At 35.2% G+C, this 23,060-nt stretch overlaps 1 protein-coding gene across 1 annotated transcript; it reads left to right on the top strand.

Moving 5' to 3' along the window:
• Window positions 1–19,312: 19,312 nt before the first annotated feature.
• Window positions 19,313–20,880, top strand: LOC127127670 (dof zinc finger protein DOF5.1). Its single transcript, XM_051056916.1, has 2 exons — window positions 19,313–19,600; window positions 19,737–20,880. Exons 1-2 carry the CDS (start codon window positions 19,547–19,549, stop codon window positions 20,730–20,732), a joined length of 1,050 nt encoding a protein of 349 aa, XP_050912873.1. The 5' UTR covers window positions 19,313–19,546; the 3' UTR covers window positions 20,733–20,880.
• The last annotated feature ends 2,180 nt before the right edge of the window (window positions 20,881–23,060 follow it).

The raw sequence follows: 23,060 nt of genomic DNA, 5'->3' as shown, positions 1-23,060 counted from the left end.
CAAAAGGTACCTCGATGTGTATCACAGACAAGTATTCACTTGATTAGTGAATCAATATGCATTGTATGAAACATGTGGTATACATGTGAATGGGTGGATATGATCACCTGGTATTTGATGAACAACATGAGAATTAATGATAATTATCACATAGTGATTGATAAGAGCAATCACTATGTTATGCAACCTAATCATGTATTCATATGTTTTCTTATGAATGTGCACATACCATTTGAGAGACTTATGTAAAGCATAAAATGCGAATGTGTCCCCAACGACAAGATATTATACACATACCACTCCATAGGCTTATGTAAAGCAATAAATGGGTATGTGGCACCAATGAGTCGTGCCTTAATTAGGTTTTAGTCCTAACCATGGCAGACATGGGGGAAATATGAACACTTAAGTGGTTTCAAGTCCCATATGGTGAAACATACTCAAAGTGGGTTCGAGTCCCATTTGTGTAATACCACGTATTTCCTTAAATACTCAAACTCCTATTAAGTGAGATCAATTGAGTTCCTATGTGCTCTAAAAATTATCAATTGGGATAACTAGAGTAAATAGTGAGTTCAGGTTTACTTAATTAATATTAATTGGGACTGACCTTTTATTAATTGGGACATTTTGGTAACACTAATAATGGATCAATAGCTCTGGTAGAACAAATATTACAAGTAAGTGCCACTTGAGATATTTGTTACTACCTGTAATCTTTTCTAACCACATGTTTCTTGTGGCAAAGGGTAGCCACATGTTTATACCTCTTACCACCTACCGACATGTGCCATTTCTTTTGCTCTATGTATCAGACAACTAGAGAGATAGAAGAAGAGGAAGCAAGCTAGTGAATAAGAAATCTTGGAGAAATCAAGGGCTTGGAATAATCACCATCATCTTCATATCATCATCCCATCCTCAATAATTTCTCCTCTTCCATTTCTTGAGGTGGGTTCTAGTTATAAACCCTAATATTTCTAGAGATTAGAGTTGTAGAATCATAGGTGAATCATAAGAATCCATGATATATGATGAATGTTTTCTCTTGATTTTGTTGATTTCTATGAACAAGTGCTTGATGTGTTCTTCATGATTGTGGTGACTACATGATTTGTTGTGGTTGTGATTATGAACTTGAAACCCTTGATATATATGTGTATATGAGCATGCAGTATGATGGGTTTTGTTGGAAGAAGAAGTGTATGATTGGTTAGGAAGGTAACAAGTTAGGTAGGTGGAAATCCAAGTGATACAGAAAGTATTTATGTGAAAATGGTAAGGACCAATCGATTGGTCCTGGGTGTTTTCTCCAAGTCAATCGATTGGTCACACACTCAAAGCTGGAAAATATGTGATTTTACAGAGAAACAATCGATTGACACACTCCTCCAATCGATTGGCCAAACCTTCTATTTTGCAGAAAAGGAAATTTTAGCAGGACCAATCGATTTACAGGGGATTACAATCGATTGCATAAACTTTCTGTTTTAGAAAATTGGAAATTTTTCATGGGCCAATCGATTGACACTGAGGATCAATCGATTGATCCTTTGTAAACTTTGAAAAACAGCAATGTGAGAGGAACCAATCGATTGACTTATGCCAAACACTTCAAAAACCCACTTCTTTGATGTTCTAAATGCTTTTTATCAACCATTAATCGATTGTTATGCTATGCTTGTATTGAATCCATGTTAATTCTGAAAATTACATAATGAAACTAGTGAGTTAACCTAGGATTGGTATTAGGCCATAAGTTAGGTGTATAACTTAGATAACATTAGAAGACGGTATTCATTCGTACGACTCTTATGTGGAGGTCGTGGACGAATGATTGCCATAGTTGTGAATAAAACGCTTTGTATGGAACATGCCATGTTGTTGCTTGTGTATTTTGGTGAATGAGGTCACCTTTGATTGATGAATCTTATTATGATTTGAGGAACCGATCAGGTATTCGGAATGTTTTCCCTTGGTGGTGCACATCTCTATTTGATATGCTTAGATGTGTAAGCAATAGGATGTGATACTGATGATTCGTGCCTCAATTGGGTTTGAGCCCCAACCACAACGGGCATGGGGGAAAGGTGGACACCTAAGTGGGTTAGAGTCCCATACGGTGAAAAATACCCTAAGTGAGTTAGAGTCCCATACGGGTGACGGTCGCTTGAAATGAGTTTGGAACTCATAGAGGACCTGATATCCACCGCGAAAGTCGAATCATACGAGCATGCGTGAACCGGGATTTCCCTAGACGTAGGTCCGCCTGAGGATTGATGTTTCGTGAGTCTGAATAATGGTCTTCTTTGAGTTGTGAGAACTCAGGTGCATGTTGCCACATTGCGAGTTAGTTCCCCATCGCTCAAGTCTTCTCTCCCTTGTTGACTTGAGTTGGATTTTGATTAGAAAACCCTGTAGAGTCGAGTGGACCCATAAGATAGGGAACCCACTGAGATTATTATCTCACCCATGTTGTTGATTATTTTTCATATGGTTCTGAGCAGGCGAAGGGTAAGGACAAGATAGAGTGATTCTTGCTTACCTGATGGGTGGTTGGCTACTCCACTGTGTATATATTTTTGAGATCATTGTATAATGATCTAGCTCCTAGTTTTTATTTTGGGAATTTTTGTGTACGTTTTATGCCATGTTTTGTTTCTTTTGGGCATGTAAATATGTACACTGTTGCCGCTAGGCACTTATGTATTTCAGTACCAGTATTACACTATGTATAATATATATTCTAGACATGTATTATATATGGGTGTTACAATTTGAGTGACGGTCGCTTGAACTAGGTTTGAGTCCAATATAAGGCCCGATATCCACCATAAAAGTCGAATCATTACGAGCATGCATGATCCAAGATTTTCCTATACGTAGGTCCGCCCGGGGATCGATGTTTTGTGAATCTGAATAGTGATGGTTTGAGTTATGATAAATCAAGTGACATGCTTCCATACATTGCAAATATCCCTTAGATACTTAAGTCTTGGTTACATGGTATGAGTGATACACAAGTGACAAGATGAAATCAATTAGAGAATCCTGTAGTGCCGCGGGGACCCATAGGATATAGGAACTCACTGAGATTATTATCTCATCCCATTATCGTTGTTATTTTTTAGGTATTCCTTGCAGGTTGAATTCAAGAGGAGTTATCTATGGATGTTTTGAAGGATTTCTGCTATTGTAATCTTCCGTTATGGATTATATGAAATGAATACATTGTACATAGCTCTTAGATTTATTTTAGGAACTATTGTATAACATGTGCCATAATATTTATATTTAGTTTGGACATATGTGTATATAATTATGCCATCAGACACTTATGTTGTATTAGTACCAAAAATTAACACGTGTATGATATTATTCTAGATATACATTATACAGGGTATTACACATCCGTTTGAGCCTTAGCTTCCTAGATATTTAGGCGGCCCAAAATAAGCCCAAAAGTAGTATGAAATCTTTTTGGCATGAATCAAAACTCTAGACATTTCTGGTAAGGTATAGTTCGTCCTCTCAACAATGCCATTTTGTTGGGGGGTGATTGGAGCAGAAAACTCATGAGTTATTCCTTCAGTGGTATAATAGGTACAAAAGTTGGAGTTCTCAAATTCTCTTCCATAATCACTATGAATATAAATGATCTGGCTAATTTCTTCCCTTTCACGGCATAAACGATGACTTAGACCTTCAAAGACAATAAAGGTATGATACTTTTCACGAATGAACTCAACCCAAGTGTATCTTTAGTAGTCATCAACATAAACAAAGACATATTTATTTCCTCCAAGGCTCTCAACTTGCATGGGTCCCATGAGATCCATGAAGTAGCTCAAACACACGATTAATGGTAAGATATTGGACATTCTAAAATTTTGTTCACAGGGGACATATGTTGGACTAGATGCCTAAACCAACATGTTCAATATTTTACACTAGTATTAATAAATAATTGATAAACAAGATGATCAATGAAGAAAGGAATAAAATGACACAAAGAATTATTAACCCAGTTCGGTGGAAACAACACCTATGTATGTGGGCTTCCAACCCAATAAAGGAAATTCACTATTAATAGTATTAGTAAATTTAGTCTTACATGAACACACCTTGTTCATAGCCTCTTCCTAATACTACCAAATGACTTTCTATTTAGGACTCCCTCTAAATATGAGAACCCATCTCACTTTTTCTTAGACACTGACCCAAGAGATCAACCTTAATAAACAACTTAAAGAATGTTGATATACAACTAACTAAACAAACCAACAATATGCCTTATGATCTGAATATGGGTACTAGCGTGGTGTACAAGCAACACAAACAAGGGATTCAAATAAAATCCTAACACAAATAATATTCAATACTTTCTCTCTTGAAACGTTAGGTTTGAGTCTCCTTAAGTAAAAATACATATTCCGGGTTTTTCCAATGGCCATTTGATCACGTTCAAAATTGTAGGTTATCTTGTTAAGATTTGTTTTTCAAATATCCTCCAAAAATATTTGATATAATTAAAATTTAAATCTCCATTTAAATTGATTTGTTCACGTTCAATCTAATCAAACAAATCCACATAAATGCATTGACAAAAGATAACAACAAATCTGCAATAAATTTGATTGAAACAACCGGAAAATAACACACTGAATATATATAACATTGGCCTGCCGACAAAGGCCAGCTGTTGCACACATGTTGGGACATCTTTTCTCACATGTGTCCTGTCTTCACAAAAACTACTTGAGCATACCATGTTATTTTGCATAATGCAGCCAATCCAAAAAGGAATAACACATTCGTATGTGATATCTTGGTTTGCTTTTGTATCTGACAACCACCACCAACTTTTCCTTCTTTAGTATTTAGTTTAGGTAGGACAACAATAGCCTTCTCAAATATAATATTCCTCATACATCTGAGATTTAAGTGTCCAAGTTTTCTATGCTACAACTCAGTTTCACCAGTTTTGAAAATTAGACAAGACTAAGGATGATTCATATCATATGGTGACCACATGTAGAAGTTATTTGTAGATCTTGAACCCTTTATTAGTTGAGCATGGTTTTTGCCCGTCACTATGCATTCATCTCTATTGAAGTTGACATATAAATCTTGATCAGAGAGTTGACTGATCCTAATAAGATTAACAGTAAGACCATAAACTAGTAGCACATATTTAAGGTAAGGAATACCACGATACTCTAACTTTCCTTTACCAATATTTTTTCCTTTGGCACCATCATTGAACATGATATATCTATTAGAATAAGATTTAATGTTTTTCTGCTAATTTTTTTTTCTCCAGTCATGTGTGTATAACATCCATTGTCAAGGTACCAATCTTCCTGTAATAAGAACCTTATAGAGGTACATCAAATATGGCCCAATATAGTAGGCTTGGCATGCCAACACTATTGAGAATGCACATCAGACTTAATCTTCCACTGAGGATGTGTCTGATTATGGTATGATGTTCTTTCATATAGTTTCTATAAGTCAGGTCGTATCTGACCACATTGACCACAATAGTGACATACACAAGAGAATCTAGTAAGAAGCCTATAATGTTGGTAATGATGTCTGAAAGGTTGTTGTAACTTATAACCAGACATTATTAATTATGTTTTCTAAACATGTGTAACAAACATATACTTTGAAATGGATGACACACAAGTATATGAAATTCCCTTCATGTCTTTTGATGACTTCTTACACCTAGAATTTTGTCAAGGTTATGAGTTTCATAATTCAACATGCGAACATATTTGGTTATACCATAAAGTTTGGAATTTATATGGTCGAATTGTTCCTTTAACTTTAAGATAGTTAACATGAAATGAGTTTTATCTTAAATGAGAACTTTAATTCTCTTCTTTTGTTTTTCAGCAACTTAAGATTCTTCAGTCCATTTGAGGTACAATATCTTGTAGGCTTCAGCAAGGTCATCATCAAATAAGTCATTATCACTAAGATCACCATTATCATTAGGCCCTTTTGAATTTAATCTTATGTAAGTAGTGAACGTCACCACACTGTTTGCTTAATCAGATTCATTTTCTTCATATGACTCATCATTAGAAAAAGTGGCATTGTAGCCCTTTTCTATTTTCTAAGAAAATTTAGACATTCTGCCTAAAAATGTCCAAAACCTTCACATTCATGGCATTGGATTCCTTTGCATCTCCACAATTTCCATTACGCTTAAATTTTCCACCTTTTGGATTCTAATGTTGATTGTATTTAACATTTGTACAAACATTATTATTAGACCTTCTATCAAGTCTTCTCATGACCTTGCTAAAGTTCTTAGTTTGAATGGTAATGAACTCAATCAATTTTCACCAAAATCATGTTCTATCTGGTCATCACAATCTTCACTATTCACTTTTAGCGTCACAACCTTACTCTTTTTCTCAAATTTTTCATCAATGGCCATCTATAACATGAGTAGGGATCCAATTAGTTCATCAAATTTCATTGTGAAAACATTTTGAGATTCTTAAATGACTTTAACCATCATGTCGAACCTCTATGGTAAAGAACTTAGTTTTTTACAAGCTTTTCTCCAGACATATTTTCATCAAGAGAAAGGGAGTTGTTAGCAATGCCACATATTCAGACATTGAATTCAGAGAAAGTTTCATCCTCATGCATTTTAACATTTTCAAATTTTGTGGTAAGAAGTTGAAGTCTTGACATACAAACTTTAGATGTACCTTAATTAGAAACTTCAAGAGTCTCTCGAGTATCCTTAGTAATATTGCATGTATTAATGATCCTATAGATATTTTTATTGACTCCATTCTAAATGACATTAAGAGCATGAGAGTTTCCAAGCGCATTTTCATCTTCAACACTTGTCTAATATTTTTTAGGCTTCATATATTCAATTTTGTCTTCAACTATGAACTTTAGTGGAGTCCATCCATTTATGACTACTTTCCAGGTCTTGTTTGTGAAAAATATGTTCATCATCTATCTTAGTTTAATTTTGATGAAGATAAAAGCTTATCAAAGAAGAAAAAGGTTGAAGTTTAGCTCAATCAAATTTCAAGATTACAAAAGTCATTAGCTGTTGTATTAAAATAATTTGATCATGAAGTGAAGGTATTCAATTAGAATTCACATTATATATATCCTTAGATGCTTAGAAAATAATTCATCTTTTCATCTCTAAAGTTTCTAAGCATCCATACATCAATACCACTCAAGCCACAACTTCTCAATGTCAAAGAATCAAATTTTAAAATAGTGTAATCGATTATACTATATATTTAATTGATTACATCAACATTCTTCCATATTTTTTTGATTGTTTTCAAAGGTGGTAATCGATTACACCATTTGTGTAATCGATTACACCATTTGTATAATCGATTACACCCTGTGTTTTTTTTAAAACTTTGAGCCATTGTGTATCCAGTTCAATGCAATTTGTCATGGAACTTCTCCAATCAATTTCATCTAATCCAATAGGTACATTATGGTGTATTTAACGCAAAATACACAAGTTTTCTAATTACCTCTTTCATTTAAATTTAATTGCAATTCAAATTTGTTTTAAGTAATTCATTCATCCAAAACCTTAAAACTTTTTTTTGCATAAATTGTCATATCTTTGCAAAAACTTTCTGAGAAATTAAGGTTTTATATTTGAGTTGTACATTGAAAGAGAAGATAAAATTTTATGTATTGAAATTGATTCAAGAACATTTCATATATTCGAAATCTATTAAAAGTTGTTGTGACGTAATCATTAAGTTTGTGGTGATAAGTTATTTATTGTAAAGGGTTCTTTGATTCGGGGAGATTCAAAATCCACCATAGTGTTTAGTGTTTGTGAAAAGGTTATTTGAATTGGGTTGATTCAAAGTCCTCCATACATCTGGTGTTTATGTTAGAGGATTGCAAGAGAGGTCTTGGTGTAATGCTTGTACAAAGATCTAACACAATCGAAAATCCTTCAAGGTGTGAAGGGGTTGGATGTACCATTGGTTGATAAGGGGAACTAGTATAATTTCCTTGTGCCATTTACATTTCCCGCACTTTAATTTTGTGTACTTTACATATTGCAAAGAACATATTTCTTTCATACAAAAGATAATTAAGATCATAGCGCTAAATTGATAAAAATAGGGCAACCATAATTCACCCCCACTTAGGTTGCATCTCATACTTACATTTGTAAGAACAAAATTTGGTTATGCATCTGACCTTTAGTTTTGATGATAACAATGCGGTGTTTCCTAGAGAACAATTTTGTACACTAATGGTTTTTTCTAGTGTGTAGCTTTTGCTAATAGGTTCTGACTCTGAAGCTTTGACGTGTGATGTTATCAGACTCTGGAATCAACACACTCTGACTCTAAAGAGATACAAGTGCTTTACAAGATGTTGTCAAGTTCTAGAAAGCTCTTAGATAACGATTCTCATGAACGTTTATGCTAAAGCTTCAGACTGTGACTCTGATTGAAGAGTCTCTAAATGATTGTTAGCCTTCAAGATTCTGCACTCAATTTCTAAAGATTTTGAAGAACAAGACCTGAAGACTCTAAATACCAAGTTCGGAGGAATTGTGTTAAGACTTTGAAGACCGAGGTTCTAAAGATTCTCTTAACTAGTCTTTTTATCCTTCTAAGCATGCTTCAACGTCATTTCTTCAGAAGCCTATTAAGATTAGAAGATAAGATCAAAAGGTTTTGCGTCAGGAAAATAGTACACGATACAAGATCACCATTCTCTCCACTACGCTGATTTTGTGGCCTAAAGACAGTATTATTGTACCATTTTGCTTCCTATATGCAAACTGTTATGAAAGAAGACAACTGCAATTTTCTATTCCAATTCTACTCTCCAATGGATATTTTAACTGTCTATATAAAGGAGTCTTGGAAGATTAGAAGAAGTTCCTCAAGCTATTGTTAATTCACTGTGTTATACTACGCTCATACACAACGCTTTTATGTTGAAGAATATATTTTTCTGTGTATAGTTTGTGTAAACACGCATAGAGTTTTTGCTCATTATTATGTGATAGATTCATTGTATTAAACTCGTGTTAACCTTCTTTCTTAGAAGCAATACTTGTAAACACAAACTTGTAACTCATTTGTTTGAGTGGTTTTCTTAAGTGACTAGGTTTTAGTCAGATAGACTCAAGAAGACAAAGATGGTTTGTGTTTGTGGTGTCTGTAATCAGTTTTAGTTATAATGGATTAAGTCCTTGTCGAGAATGAAAAATCACCTTGGTAGGGTGGACTGGAGGTAGCTTCGTTAACAGTGAACTAGTATAGAAATAACCTTATTATTTTTCTTGTTCGTGTTATTATTTGATTGAGTTGGTTTTGAAAAAGCTTTCATTTTATAAATCCAATTCAAACTCCCCCTTCTTGTGTTTCTTGCCACCTTCAACATTGTTTTCCATGAACTTAAGAAAAGTAACCATGCGAGCCTTCCAATAGTCAAAATTAGTACCATCCAGATTTGGTGGACGATTAACATATCCTCCTTCTTTAGCATTGTCCATCTTGTACAGAGTAGATTAAAAACCCTAGAGCTCACCTAACCAAAATAGGGTTCCTATTCTGATGGCAATTGAAATTTTGTTTAGTTACCGAAAAGATGCCACACAGAATGTTGAGACAATGTGTGAGACAATATGAATTATAAGGAACAAAGAAAAAGTAAACCAATAAAATAACATAGATAATTGGTAACTTGGCTTGGTGCAACATCACTTACGTTTGGGGGCTTCAACCTAATGAAATGAAATTCACTAATTCAAGTAGTCAATAATACACGACGGTCTCATTTGAACTCTCTCAATTCAGTGTCATTTTTTTAATACCACTCGTGAATTTCAAACCAGACTCCCCCTAAATTTGAGATTCCCTCACTCTCACTCAAACACTCTCCAAAGTGTTTGCAAAAAAATAATTATATGTGACATGATTCATATCATAATTCCAACCCAAATACTCTATCCTTCTAAAATAAGAAAGACCCGTAAGAATAGAGTATTACAATGAAAATACAAAGACTCACTAAAACAAAATGGGACACACATAAAACTTCAAAATGTGTGGTACTAAAAAAGGTGAACCATCCATCTCCTTAAATAGAAAAAGCAACTCAGGCACAATAAGGTTAGATAAAAAATTACTAGATCTCGGAAAAAACAAATATAACCTTCTTTATTAAAACCTAATCCGAATCTATTTTAAATAAATCATATCCAATCAGAATCTTCTTTCAAATATTTGATTTGATAAAATTTTCTTCAAATGATTTGATTTAAATACTTCTTTTAAACTCAATTTCTGAAGTCTTCTGAAAAAATAAAAAATGAAACAAATCTTGAAAAATAATATGAAGCGAACCAACGAGTGCGCGCTAGAGTTAATCAAACAGAGAGTGTGCGCCAGAGATAATCATAGATAAGATGTGTCACGACAAATCAAGACATCTTTCTCAATAACTTGCATACAAAAATTAGCCAATCAACTGTAACAACAATGTTGATCCGAGATTTTAACTGAAATAAAAGGACTTTAATCAAACAACTTAATCATAACTAAAAAGGATGCCTGTAACACCCCGATTAAAATAAGAGAATTATTTAATTGAGTTAATAGTATTTTATTAATTTAATTAAATAAAGTTGAATTATTGGATTATTATTATTATTATTATTATAGATATTATTTATTTTAATAATAATTAAATAAATAATATAATTGGAATATGAAGAGTGGAAGGGTAAAAGTGGAATTGGGTAAAAGAGGCCAAAGGAGATAACTGAAGGTTTTCATTTTCACGTATTTTGCCTCAAAGTCAGAAAAGGGAGAAACGCTGAAGAGAAAGAGAAGGAAGAGGAAAAGGCCAAAGATTGCTCAGAACTTCCTTCAATCCAAAGAGGTAAGGGGTCTGAACCTTATTAAACGATAATATGCGAGCAATTACATGATATAGGATTGGGTTGTTGATAAATTTGGGGAATTTAGGGAGATTGGGAAAGTTGGGGTTTTTGAGGGAAATTGTCCGATCTGTGAGTTTTGTGGCGTTATGTACATTGTAATCGAAGTATGTTGTGTATGTATGATTGTTAAACGTTGATATTGGGTTGTAGGCTTAGAAGCCGCGCGTCCACTGTTTCTGCGCTTAAAATCTTGTTTATGCACATAACAGCCAAATGACGTTCGCCATTATGCCTTTGGCGCTCGCCATTTGGGCCTTTTTCCCAGAATAAAAGTGTTTAACGCTAATGGCGTTCACCATTAGCCTAATGGCGTTCGCCATATCAGTTGACAGACAGTTTTCCAGAATAAGAGCGTTTAACGCTAATGGCGTTCACCATTAGCCTAATGGCGTTCGCCATATCAGTTGACAGACAGTTTTACAGAATAAGAGCGTTTAACGCTAATGGCGTTCACCATTAGCCTAATGGCGTTCGCCATATCAGTTGACAGACAGTTTTTCCCAAAATAGGAGCGTTTAACGCTAATGGCGTTCACCATTAGCCTAACGGCGTTCGCCATATCAGTTTGACAGACAGCTTTCGCGTTTTAAACTCCCAGATGTGATATCGTTGTAATGTTGTTGTTGTTTTGTTGAGTTGTATGTCATGCTGTTCATGATGATGATAACATGACTATATGATGTTGTTGTTGCTATGTTGATTATGATGCATGTTTGATGTGCATGCATTCATGAAAGGCCGATGCCTAGTGATGAACGGACTGAGTTCCAATGATGTTGTTGACTCCGGGCTTGTTGAGAGGCTTGGTTCCTTATGGGGAACTCGGATTCTATGGTGGTGAATCTGGGAGTAGTGATCCTGTAGTGGTCACAAAATGGGTATACCGAGTCGTGTTGAGTCATGCATGGGTGTGTGCATTGCAATTGATGTGTTGTTTTGTTGATATTCATGAGTTTGTTGATTATAATGATGATTGTGATGATCCGTGTTGACATATGTGCAAATTATTCATATTATATTCTGTCGTTATATTATTGTTTAATAATGTAATTCTCACCCCTTCTGCATGTGTTTATGTTCATCTATGATGAGCAATGTGCAGATAATGAGGAGTAGCTTTTGTTGAGGTGAAGAATAAGTGTAGAGTTATTCTACAGAGTCGAGTCAATGCTCTGGTCATGTGACACCGGGTTATGGGATTCAATAGAGATTATATTATTATTTAAGTTGTGTATGAAGACTAAATTATTGATATGTTTTGTTGAAACATTTTATAAATCGTTAATTGTGTTGTTGTCCGCTGCGAAGTTTTATTAAAATAAATGAAATATTTGTTGTTGTAAAGTGATGAGTGTTAAGTTGAATGAAATGTAAACTCTTCTACATGTTGCACTCTGATAAATTATTTAAATATGTCGTTTGGGTAGAAGGGTGTTACATTAGTGGTATCAGAGCATTGTCAGTCCAGTCGAGTCATAATGTGATGTTTTCCCTGTTGGTCGATTAGTGTAAATGACACTGGTGCTACTCATTCGTTTATTTCGTATGAGTGTGCGACCAGGATTGGTGTGATTATGTCGTCCCTAGGCGGAAGTATGGTGATAGATACTCCTGCTAATGGTTCTGTGAAGACTTCTGTTGTCTGTCGAGGTTGTCATTTGACGATCTTTGAGAGAGAGTTCGTGATTGATTTGGTGTGCTTACCCTTGCACCAAATTGATATTATTCTGGGAATGAATTGGCTAGAATTCTATGGCGTGTTTATCAACTGCTATAGGAAGACGGTGCGGTTTTCTGAAGTTGGTGAGAATGATGAGGCAAGATTTCTATCTGCTAGGCAGGTGGGGGATTTTGTGAAAGATGAAGCTCAGATATTCGCTTTATTTGCGTCTCTACAAGCGGATAAGAAAGTAGTGAGTGTAGATTTGCCTGTTGTCTGTGAATTTCAGGATGTGTTTCCGGAGGATGTAAGTGATTTACCTCCAGAACGTGAAGTCGAATTTGCCATTGACTTAGTACCAGGTACGAGTCCAGTGTCGATGTCTCCTTATAGAATGTCGGCAACTGAATTAGTTGAACTGAAGAAGCAACTTGAAGAATTGCTTGAGAAGAAGTTTGTGCGTCCAAGTGTTTCTCCTTGGGGTGCACCAGTATTGTTAGTGAAGAAGAAAGAAGGTACGATGAGGTTGTGTGTCGATTATCGGCAGTTGAATAAGGTGACTATCAAGAATCGGTATCCATTGCCGAGGATTGATGATTTGATGGACCAGTTGGTTGGAGCTCATGTTTTCAGTAAGATTGATTTGCGGTCGGGTTATCATCAGATCCGAGTGAAGTCAGATGATATTGCGAAGACTGCTTTCCGTACGAGGTATGGTCATTATGAATACACTGTGATGCCGTTCGGTGTGTCTAATGCTCCAGGTGTGTTTATGGAATATATGAATCGTATATTTCATCCGTACCTTGATAATTTTGTTGTGGTGTTCATAGATGATATATTGATATATTCTAAGACGGAAGAAGAACATGCAGGACATCTGAGAATTGTTTTGCAGGTGTTAAGAGAAAAGAAATTATATGCAAAGTTATCTAAATGTGAGTTCTGGTTGAAGGAAGTGAGTTTCCTTGGCCATGTGATTTCGAGTGGTGGGATTTCTGTTGATCCTGCTAAAGTTGATGCTGTATTACAGTGGGAGACTCCGAAGTCTGCTACTGAGATACGCAGTTTTCTAGGGTAGCTGGTTATTATCGCAGATTTATTGAGGGCTTCTCTAAGTTGGCATTGCCGTTGACGCAGTTGACTAAGAAGGGTCAAGTGTATGTGTGGGATGCAGCTTGTGAAGCGAGTTTTGTTGAGTTGAAGAGGCGGTTGACCAGTGCTCCAGTGTTGATCTTGCCTAATCCTGGTGAGTCCTTCGTTGTTTATTGTGATGCTTCTTTGATGGGTTTTGGTGGTGTTTTGATGCAGAATGGTAAAGTTGTAGCTTATGCTTCTAGACAGTTGAAAGTACATGAGAGGAATTATCCTACGCATGATCTAGAACTTGCAGCTGTTGTATTTGTGTTGAAAATGTGGAGGCATTATCTGTATGGTTCCAGATTCGAAGTGTTCAGTGATCACAAGAGTCTGAAGTATCTGTTTGATCAGAAAGAGTTAAATATGAGGCAGAGAAGGTGGTTAGAATTACTGAAGGATTTTGAATTTGAATTGAGTTATCATCCCGGTAAGGCTAATGTAGTTGCAGATGCGCTGAGTAGAAAGTCTCTACATATGTCTATGATGATGGTTCGGGAGCTTGAGTTAATTGAACAGTTCCGTGATATGAGTTTGGGTTGTGAAGTTTCCGCTGATAGTGTAAAGTTGGGTATGCTGAAGTTGACTAGTGGAATTCTGGAAGATATTCGGAATGGTCAGCAAGTTGATGTCGCTCTAGTTGATCATATTACTATGGTTAACCAGGGTAATGGTGGTAATTTTGAGATTGATGAGAATGGCATCCTGCGATTTAAAGGTAGAGTTTGTGTTCCTGAGGTGTCTGAATTGAAAAAGAGTATTCTTGAAGAGGGCCATAGGAGTGGATTGAGTATCCATCCAGGTGCAACTAAAATGTATCAAGATTTGAAGAAGTTGTTTTGGTGGGCTGGTATGAAAAGAGATGTTGCTAAGTTCGTGTATGCCTGTTTGACTTGTCAGAAGTCAAAGATTGAACATCAGAAACCGGCAGGTATGATGCAACCTTTGACGATTCCTGAATGGAAGTGGGATAGCATTTCCATGGATTTTGTGACGGGATTACCGAGGACGGTGAAAGGTAATGATTCTATTTGGGTGATTGTGGATCGATTGACTAAGTCGGCGCATTTCTTGCCGATGAAGATTAATCACTCTTTAGAGAAGTTGGCAGAGTTGTATATTGAGGAGATAGTGAGGCTGCATGGTATTCCATCCAGTATTGTGTCTGATAGAGATCCCAGATTTACTTCTAGATTTTGGGAAAGTTTGCAGAAAGCGTTGGGGACTAAGTTGAGGTTGAGTTCAGCTTATCATCCTCAGACTGACGGTCAGACTGAAAGAACTATCCAATCCTTGGAGGATTTGTTGAGAGCTTGTGTGTTGGAGCAGAGTGGTTCTTGGGATAGTTATTTGCCGTTGGTGGAGTTTACTTATAATAATAGTTTTCATGCTAGTATCGGTATGGCTCCATATGAAGCATTGTATGGTAGGAGGTGTAGAACTCCATTGTGTTGGTATGAGTCAGGTGAGAGTGTTGTACTCGGACCTGAGATTGTGCAGCAGACGACTGAAAAGGTTAAGATGATTCAGGAGAAGATGAAGATTTCTCAGAGTCGTCAGAAGAGTTATCATGATAAGAGGAGAAAAGCACTTGAGTTCCAAGAGGGAGATCATGTGTTCTTGAGAGTTACTCCGACGACAGGTGTGGGTAGAGCTTTAAAGTCTAAAAAGCTTACTCCGAGGTTTGTGGGTCCGTATCAGATTTTGAAGAGGGTTGGGGAAGTGGCGTATCGGATAGCTTTACCGCCGTCGCTTTCTAATCTGCATGACGTGTTTCATGTATCTCAGTTAAGAAAGTATATTGCGGATCCGTCGCATGTTGTTCAGTTGGATGATATCCAGGTGAGGGATAATTTGACCGTTGAGGTGTTGCCAATTCGGATAGATGACCGAGAAGAGAAGACCCTGAGAGGTAAGAAAATTGCTCTAGTGAAAGTTGTTTGGGGAGGTCCAGCTGGTGAGAGCTTGACTTGGGAGCGTGAAGATCAGATGAAGGAGTCGTATCCGGCTCTATTTGCTTGAGGTATGTTTTCGAGGACGAAAACTTCTAAAGTGGGGGAGAGTTGTAACACCCCGATTAAAATAAGAGAATTATTTAATTGAGTTAATAGTATTTTATTAATTTAATTAAATAAAGTTGAATTATTGGATTATTATTATTATTATTATTATTATAGATATTATTTATTTTAATAATAATTAAATAAATAATATAATTGGAATATGAAGAGTGGAAGGGTAAAAGTGGAATTGGGTAAAAGAGGCCAAAGGAGATAACTGAAGGTTTTCATTTTCACGTATTTTGCCTCAGAGTCAGAAAAGGGAGAAACGCTGAAGAGAAAGAGAAGGAAGAGGAAAAGGCCAAAGATTGCTCAGAACTTCCTTCAATCCAAAGAGGTAAGGGGTCTGAACCTTATTAAACGATAATATGCGAGCAATTACATGATATAGGATTGGGTTGTTGATAAATTTGGGGAATTTAGGGAGATTGGGAAAGTTGGGGTTTTTGAGGGAAATTGTCCGATCTGTGAGTTTTGTGGCGTTATGTACATTGTAATCGAAGTATGTTGTGTATGTATGATTGTTAAACGTTGATATTGGGTTGTAGGCTTAGAAGCCGCGCGTCCACTGTTTCTGCGCTTAAAATCTTGTTTATGCACATAACAGCCAAATGACGTTCGCCATTATGCCTTTGGCGCTCGCCATTTGGGCCTTTTTCCCAGAATAAAAGTGTTTAACGCTAATGGCGTTCACCATTAGCCTAATGGCGTTCGCCATATCAGTTGACAGACAGTTTTCCAGAATAAGAGCGTTTAACGCTAATGGCGTTCACCATTAGCCTAATGGCGTTCGCCATATCAGTTGACAGACAGTTTTACAGAATAAGAGCGTTTAACGCTAATGGCGTTCACCATTAGCCTAATGGCGTTCGCCATATCAGTTGACAGACAGTTTTTCCCAAAATAGGAGCGTTTAACGCTAATGGCGTTCACCATTAGCCTAACGGCGTTCGCCATATCAGTTTGACAGACAGCTTTCGCGTTTTAAACTCCCAGATGTGATATCGTTGTAATGTTGTTGTTGTTTTGTTGAGTTGTATGTCATGCTGTTCATGATGATGATAACATGACTATATGATGTTGTTGTTGCTATGTTGATTATGATGCATGTTTGATGTGCATGCATTCATGAAAGGCCGATGCCTAGTGATGAACGGACTGAGTTCCAATGATGTTGTTGACTCCGGGCTTGTTGAGAGGCTTGGTTCCTTATGGGGAACTCGGATTCTATGGTGGTGAATCTGGGAGTAGTGATCCTGTAGTGGTCACAAAATGGGTATACCGAGTCGTGTTGAGTCATGCATGGGTGTGTGCATTGCAATTGATGTGTTGTTTTGTTGATATTCATGAGTTTGTTGATTATAATGATGATTGTGATGATCCGTGTTGACATATGTGCAAATTATTCATATTATATTCTGTCGTTATATTATTGTTTAATAATGTAATTCTCACCCCTTCTGCATGTGTTTATGTTCATCTATGATGAGCAATGTGCAGATAATGAGGAGTAGCTTTTGTTGAGGTGAAGAATAAGTGTAGAGTTATTCTACAGAGTCGAGTCAATGCTCTGGTCATGTGACACCGGGTTATGGGATTCAATAGAGATTATATTATTATTTAAGTTGTGTATGAAGACTAAATTATTGATATGTTTTGTTGAAACATTTTATAAATCGTTAATTGTGTTGTTGTCCGCTGCGAAGTTTTATTAAAATAAATGAAATATTTGTTGTTGTAAAGTGATGAGTGTTAAGTTGAATGAAATGTAAACTCTTCTACATGTTGCACTCTGATAAATTATTTAAATATGTCGTTTGGGTAGAAGGGTGTTACAATGCCGACATTCATCCTAACCATATTTCTATTTAAAAAATTAACTCTTAAACTTGATACTAACCTAAGTCCGCGTCATTATGACTACCAGATATTGTTCATTTTAAGTTTAAGAATACTCACGATTTTTGTCTTATGAAAAAGACATCTCGCTTAATTGAAATATATAGATGTCATATATAAAATATCATGAGACTCGATTCTTAAACAATGTAATGTAAGACTATTTTGTTGCCCATATCATATAGTAACTACAAAATCTTACACTCCATAATGCTATAATGCTATTGGGATCAAATGCTAATGATACAAAAACAGTCCCATATCAAACAAAACTCTTTAGATACACCAAATTTGATCCAATAAAATATTCATAACAAAGGTGGCTTCATACACTTTGTAGAGACCTTAATAACTAAGCATGAAGTCAATTCCAAAATCTAGTATTCCACTAAGACAAATTCCAAAAATATTAAGACATAAACAACAATATTTTTTAACATACATTTTATTTTCTTGTTAATCCTTTTTTGTCCTAACATAATCTATCCTATAATTACTAAATTAGTGAGTCTCTACCCTACTCTACCCTAAAACTATATACTACATGAGCAAAGAAAAGTAACAATATTAAGTTTGACTGATTTGTTCACATGGTGGCGCGTGAATTATAAAGAAAAAAAATATTTCCATGCAAAAAGAAATTGAAGAGTGGGGAAGGGAACAGACGAGACCAAGAAAAGGTTCACTTGGTCGGGACACACTAAAAGCACAAATAGACCACCTTTATTTATTTCATTCCAATTTTAATAAACATTAAAATATATCAACCACATTCTTTACCTTAATTATTCATTCAATCACCAACTAATGTTATACTATTTTATAGTAGAATCATAATTAAAGTTTCTTTTGGCCATTCAACCTCAAATTGCTGAATGAATGTAGAATCACTTAGAGTTATTTACTAAGTGTTATTTCGAATTTGTATAAGATAGATTACCGTACATAATTAAAAAAAATTACATATTTAAACCATAATAGAATAAGCTTCTATTTGATTTGCAGCATTTAAATCGTGATTAATCTCCACACATCTTTGGTAATTTATGCACATATTAACGTATTTAGTGTATCACTGTTGTTCAGTTGAGATTCAATGGTTTAAACATTTTTTAATTTTGAATTACAATTTAGAATATAAAATTTTAATTTAAACCATTTAATATTGATCGAACGGTTACTAACAACGAATATGTGAATGCTTGAATGCATGGAATCTTTATTCCAAATTGCTACCATATGTTATAGGTTGGTCACCATACACAAAACCCTATCTTTTATTTTCTATCTCTCTTATTAAAATGTAACATGACATATCAAACTCACTTAACTTTTTTTCATGCACAAGGATGGAGAGAGAGAGAAGCACTATAACAATCTCTTTATCTAAGTACTTACAAGGCATCAAAAAAGAAGCTTATGGGTTAAGAAACATCACCTTCTCAAAATCCTGAAAAGCAATAAAACAAAAAGAGATATATAGGGAAATGGGAGGGAAAATAATAATGAAACAATAAACAAAAAAATAAATTATATTTATATATATATATACTCAAAAGCATCTTCCTTTATTTTTAGGTTCTCATCACCACCACCTTAACCCTTTGATCCCTCTCTTCTTTCTTTCTTGCTTTCTCTCTTTTTCTTTCTCTCTTCTATCTTCAACTCAACCACAAACAAAAAAACACACACTATCTTTCTTTAACTTGTTGATGTGATTCTCTTCACTATTCTCTATCCCTAAAAACTCATCAACCTTTACAAAAAGAGAAAGCTCCAAGAAGAAGAATAACCATGGTTTATACTTCTCTCCCACCATATATGGATCCAACCAATTGGCATCAACAGGTAAATTTTTACAAGGTTCTTCAATTAGGTTTTTCAAAAAGAAAAGCAAAAAAAAAAAAAAAAAATATTCTTGCTTTACTTTTGTTTATACCGTTCTCTTGAATATACCAAATTTATTTTATTTCCTTTTTTGCAGCAACAAAATCATCATCAAGTGGCTAACACTAGTGTCAACACTCCTTTTCTAATTCCGCCGCCACAACCTCAACCATCGAACCTGACACCTTCGCAACCTCATGGAAGCTCGATCAGGCCGGGTTCGATGGCTGATAGGGCTAGGATGGCGAACATACCTATGCAAGAACCGTCACAAAAATGTCCAAGATGTGATTCAACCAACACAAAATTTTGCTACTTCAACAACTACAGTCTCTCACAGCCTCGCCACTTCTGCAAGACATGTAGAAGGTATTGGACACGAGGCGGCGCGCTTAGAAGTGTCCCGGTCGGGGGTGGTTGTCGGAGAAACAAAAGAACTAAGTCAAGCAGTAACAACACCTCCAAGTCACCGGTTAGCTCCGATCGTCAAACTAGCTCGGCGAACAACTCTCCTGCAGTACTCAGCTCCCAGACGCCACCGCCGATGAGATTCATGCCTCCTTTACATCAACTCGGCGATCATCACCTCGGCGAAATAGGTCTAAACTATAATTTTCCTAGTCAAATGGGAGGTGTGGGAGACTTGAATTTCCATATTGGAAGCTCCTTAGGTAACGGAAGTCTCGGTGGTGGTGGTCGAAGTGGTGGTTCTGCTTCGATTTTACCTACCGGAAACTTCGAGCAATGGAGAATGCCTCAAACTCATCAATTTCCATTCTTAACAAGCTTAGAAGCTTCTTCTTCTCATGGATTGTTGTATCCATTTGGTGGTAATGATCAAGAACATGCATATGGTGGTGTCTCTAAGGTATTAACATCTTCAAATGTGAAAATGGAAGAGAATCAATCTAAACAATTCTTGGGAATGATCAATAGTAACAACAACAACAACATTAACAACAACAATAATAATAATCCTAATAGTGAACAATATTGGAGTGCTTCTAATGGTGGTGCTACTTCAGCTTGGAATGATCTTTCATCACCTTTTAACTCTTCTTCAGCTACTACAAATTCCAACTATAGAACTTAATTTTACTATGCTTTCTTTTGAAAATTTAAGTTTTTTTATTCTTCTCTTTTATTAACCTCTCCAAAAACAAAGTTTCATATCCACATATGGTTTAGTACTTTGATTTCTTGTAAGATAGAATGAAAACCCTAGGGATGTTTGTTTGTTAGATTCTTAATCTTTTTTTTTTCTTTCATTTTTATTCTAGTTTATAGGTTTAGAATATGGTTTGTGTGATATATAATCTTTACTATAAGGATTAATATTGTGATGAGTTCAATGTTCAAACAAATGAATATTATTGTATTAGACGAAAAATTATGTGTTAATTTTATTTGGTTTTTAAATGGCAAATCTTTATGATGAAAGTTTTTATTAATTGGTTACCACTTATCACAAATCTATGGAAATTCCGGCCTATGAGATGCAGTAGTATTAAATTTTTTTTCGAAGGGTTATATTTTCTAATTCGAGAGATTAATCTCTATATTATAAAAGATAATCTATTTCTGTTGGAAAAAAATCTTGTGAAACTTTCTTTTTAAAATTTTTAGTGGTGAAATATGAAATTGGTTGAATGTGTTTAAATTTATTTATCAATAAATAAAATAAAATATTTGGTGGTAGGGGTTTCATTTTCAAGAAGATTTAGGGGATATAAGGTTCTGCACTGAAAACCGTAAACAACAAAATCATAGATATTCTGAATATTGATTTCAACGCTTCTCAAAAGAATTTTGACTGGTCTTAATTAAACTCATGAATCATTGGTTGGTTTTGTATTCATAGTCAAATTGAGCACATTCAGATTGTTCTTTTTAAGATTCAAGAATTTCCTTGTGAACATATAGTAATAAAACATGAGTGGTTGTTGGAGAAAGTTTATTAAAAATTTTAAAGGCATGTTTTTCTTATTTGGGGAAGAGAGTTATTTTATATACCGTTAAAAATTAGATTTCTGTTATTTTTTTCTTTTTAGAATGTTTTTTGTAACAACTAAAGGAGCTTTTTCGATGATGTTAATATCATTATGCCATTACTAATTCTCTAAAAAGAGTGATTTTTCAACTTAATATGTTAACCCTCGAGGTTTAGGGGATTATAGGCCAATTGTTTAGTAGGTAGCCTATACAAGATATTAGCAGAATTGTTGGCTTCAAGGTTAAAGAGGGCGATTGGCAAGATTGTATCAAGTTGTGAGATTGTTTTTATTCTTGGAAGACAGATCTTAGATGGCATTGTGGTGGTGAATGAGATCATTAACTTGGAAAAGAGGGAAAAGAAGGGTTGTCTTATATTAAAAGTAGACTTTGAGAAAGTTTATGACAATGTGAATTAGAACTTCCTCATATTCTTGTTAAGAAGAACATGTTTTGGTGACAAATGACTTCTTTGGATGGATGCTTAAATGTTCGATAGTAGCTTATTTGTGCTGGTGAATGGAAGCTCAACCAAAGATTTTAATGTAGAGAAGGGATTGAAACAAGAGGGGTCCTCTTTTTCCCTTCATATTCTAAATTGTTTTTGAAGGCTTGTCATGCATGATGGGAGGGAAATTGGCTTAGGTGAGTAATTTTCTAGATTCAAAGTCGACAATATGGTGGAGTACAACATCTTGCAATTTGCAGATGATACAATTCTTGTTGGTGATGGGTCTTGGCACAACTTGTGGAGCATTAAAGCTCTCTTGAGGGGATTTGAGTTAGTGTCAGAGTTAAGTGTAAATTTTATCAAAAGCAAATTGTATGGTCTGAACATCTCTAATGATTTTATACAATATGCTTCCCACTTCCTTTCTTGTTGCATGGACTATATCCTTTTCAAATTTGTTGGCATCCCCGTTGGTTTCAATCATAGAAGAATTGCAACATGGAGGCCTATTGTTGATAACTTGAAAAAGAAGTTATCTTCTTGGAAGGGTAAGTTCTTGCCTTTTGTTGGTAGAGTCAGTTTGATCAATTCTGTTTTGAGTAACTTGCATATTTATTTTCTATCTTTCTTTAGAGCTCTAAAGAAGGTGGTGAAATAAATAATTAAAATCCAGAGGGATTTCTTGTGGAATGATTATTTGGAGAAGAAATGGATGCGTTGGATGAGTTGGAAGGATGTATGCATACCAAGAAAGGAGGGAGGATTAGGTATCACATATATAAAAGCTTTTAACTTGGATTTAATTTGCAAATGGTGATGGAGATGTATCATAAATAAAAAAGGCATTTGAATAACTATCCTTGAACATAGATATGGAAAGTTGGAATATTTAATGCTTGGGGAGGAGAGCCTATAAAGAGTAAGCAGGACTCGTTTGGTGGAGGGATATTAATTCCCTTGGTAGGAAACATGAAGTTG

This window comes from Lathyrus oleraceus, chromosome 3 (genome assembly GCF_024323335.1).
Source record: "Lathyrus oleraceus cultivar Zhongwan6 chromosome 3, CAAS_Psat_ZW6_1.0, whole genome shotgun sequence".
In the NCBI taxonomy this organism is placed as follows: Eukaryota; Viridiplantae; Streptophyta; class Magnoliopsida; order Fabales; family Fabaceae; genus Lathyrus; species Lathyrus oleraceus.
This window is presented reverse-complemented; position numbering and strand designations above follow the sequence as displayed.

Excerpts from the sequence above, each read along its gene's own strand:
- LOC127127670 (XM_051056916.1), top strand. The coding sequence starts at position 19,547 with ATGGTTTATACTTCTCTCCCACCATATATGGATCCAACCAATTGGCAT. Across the intron at positions 19,601-19,736 it reads CAACCAATTGGCATCAACAG|CAACAAAATCATCATCAAGT; the intron begins GTAAATTTTTAC and ends CCTTTTTTGCAG.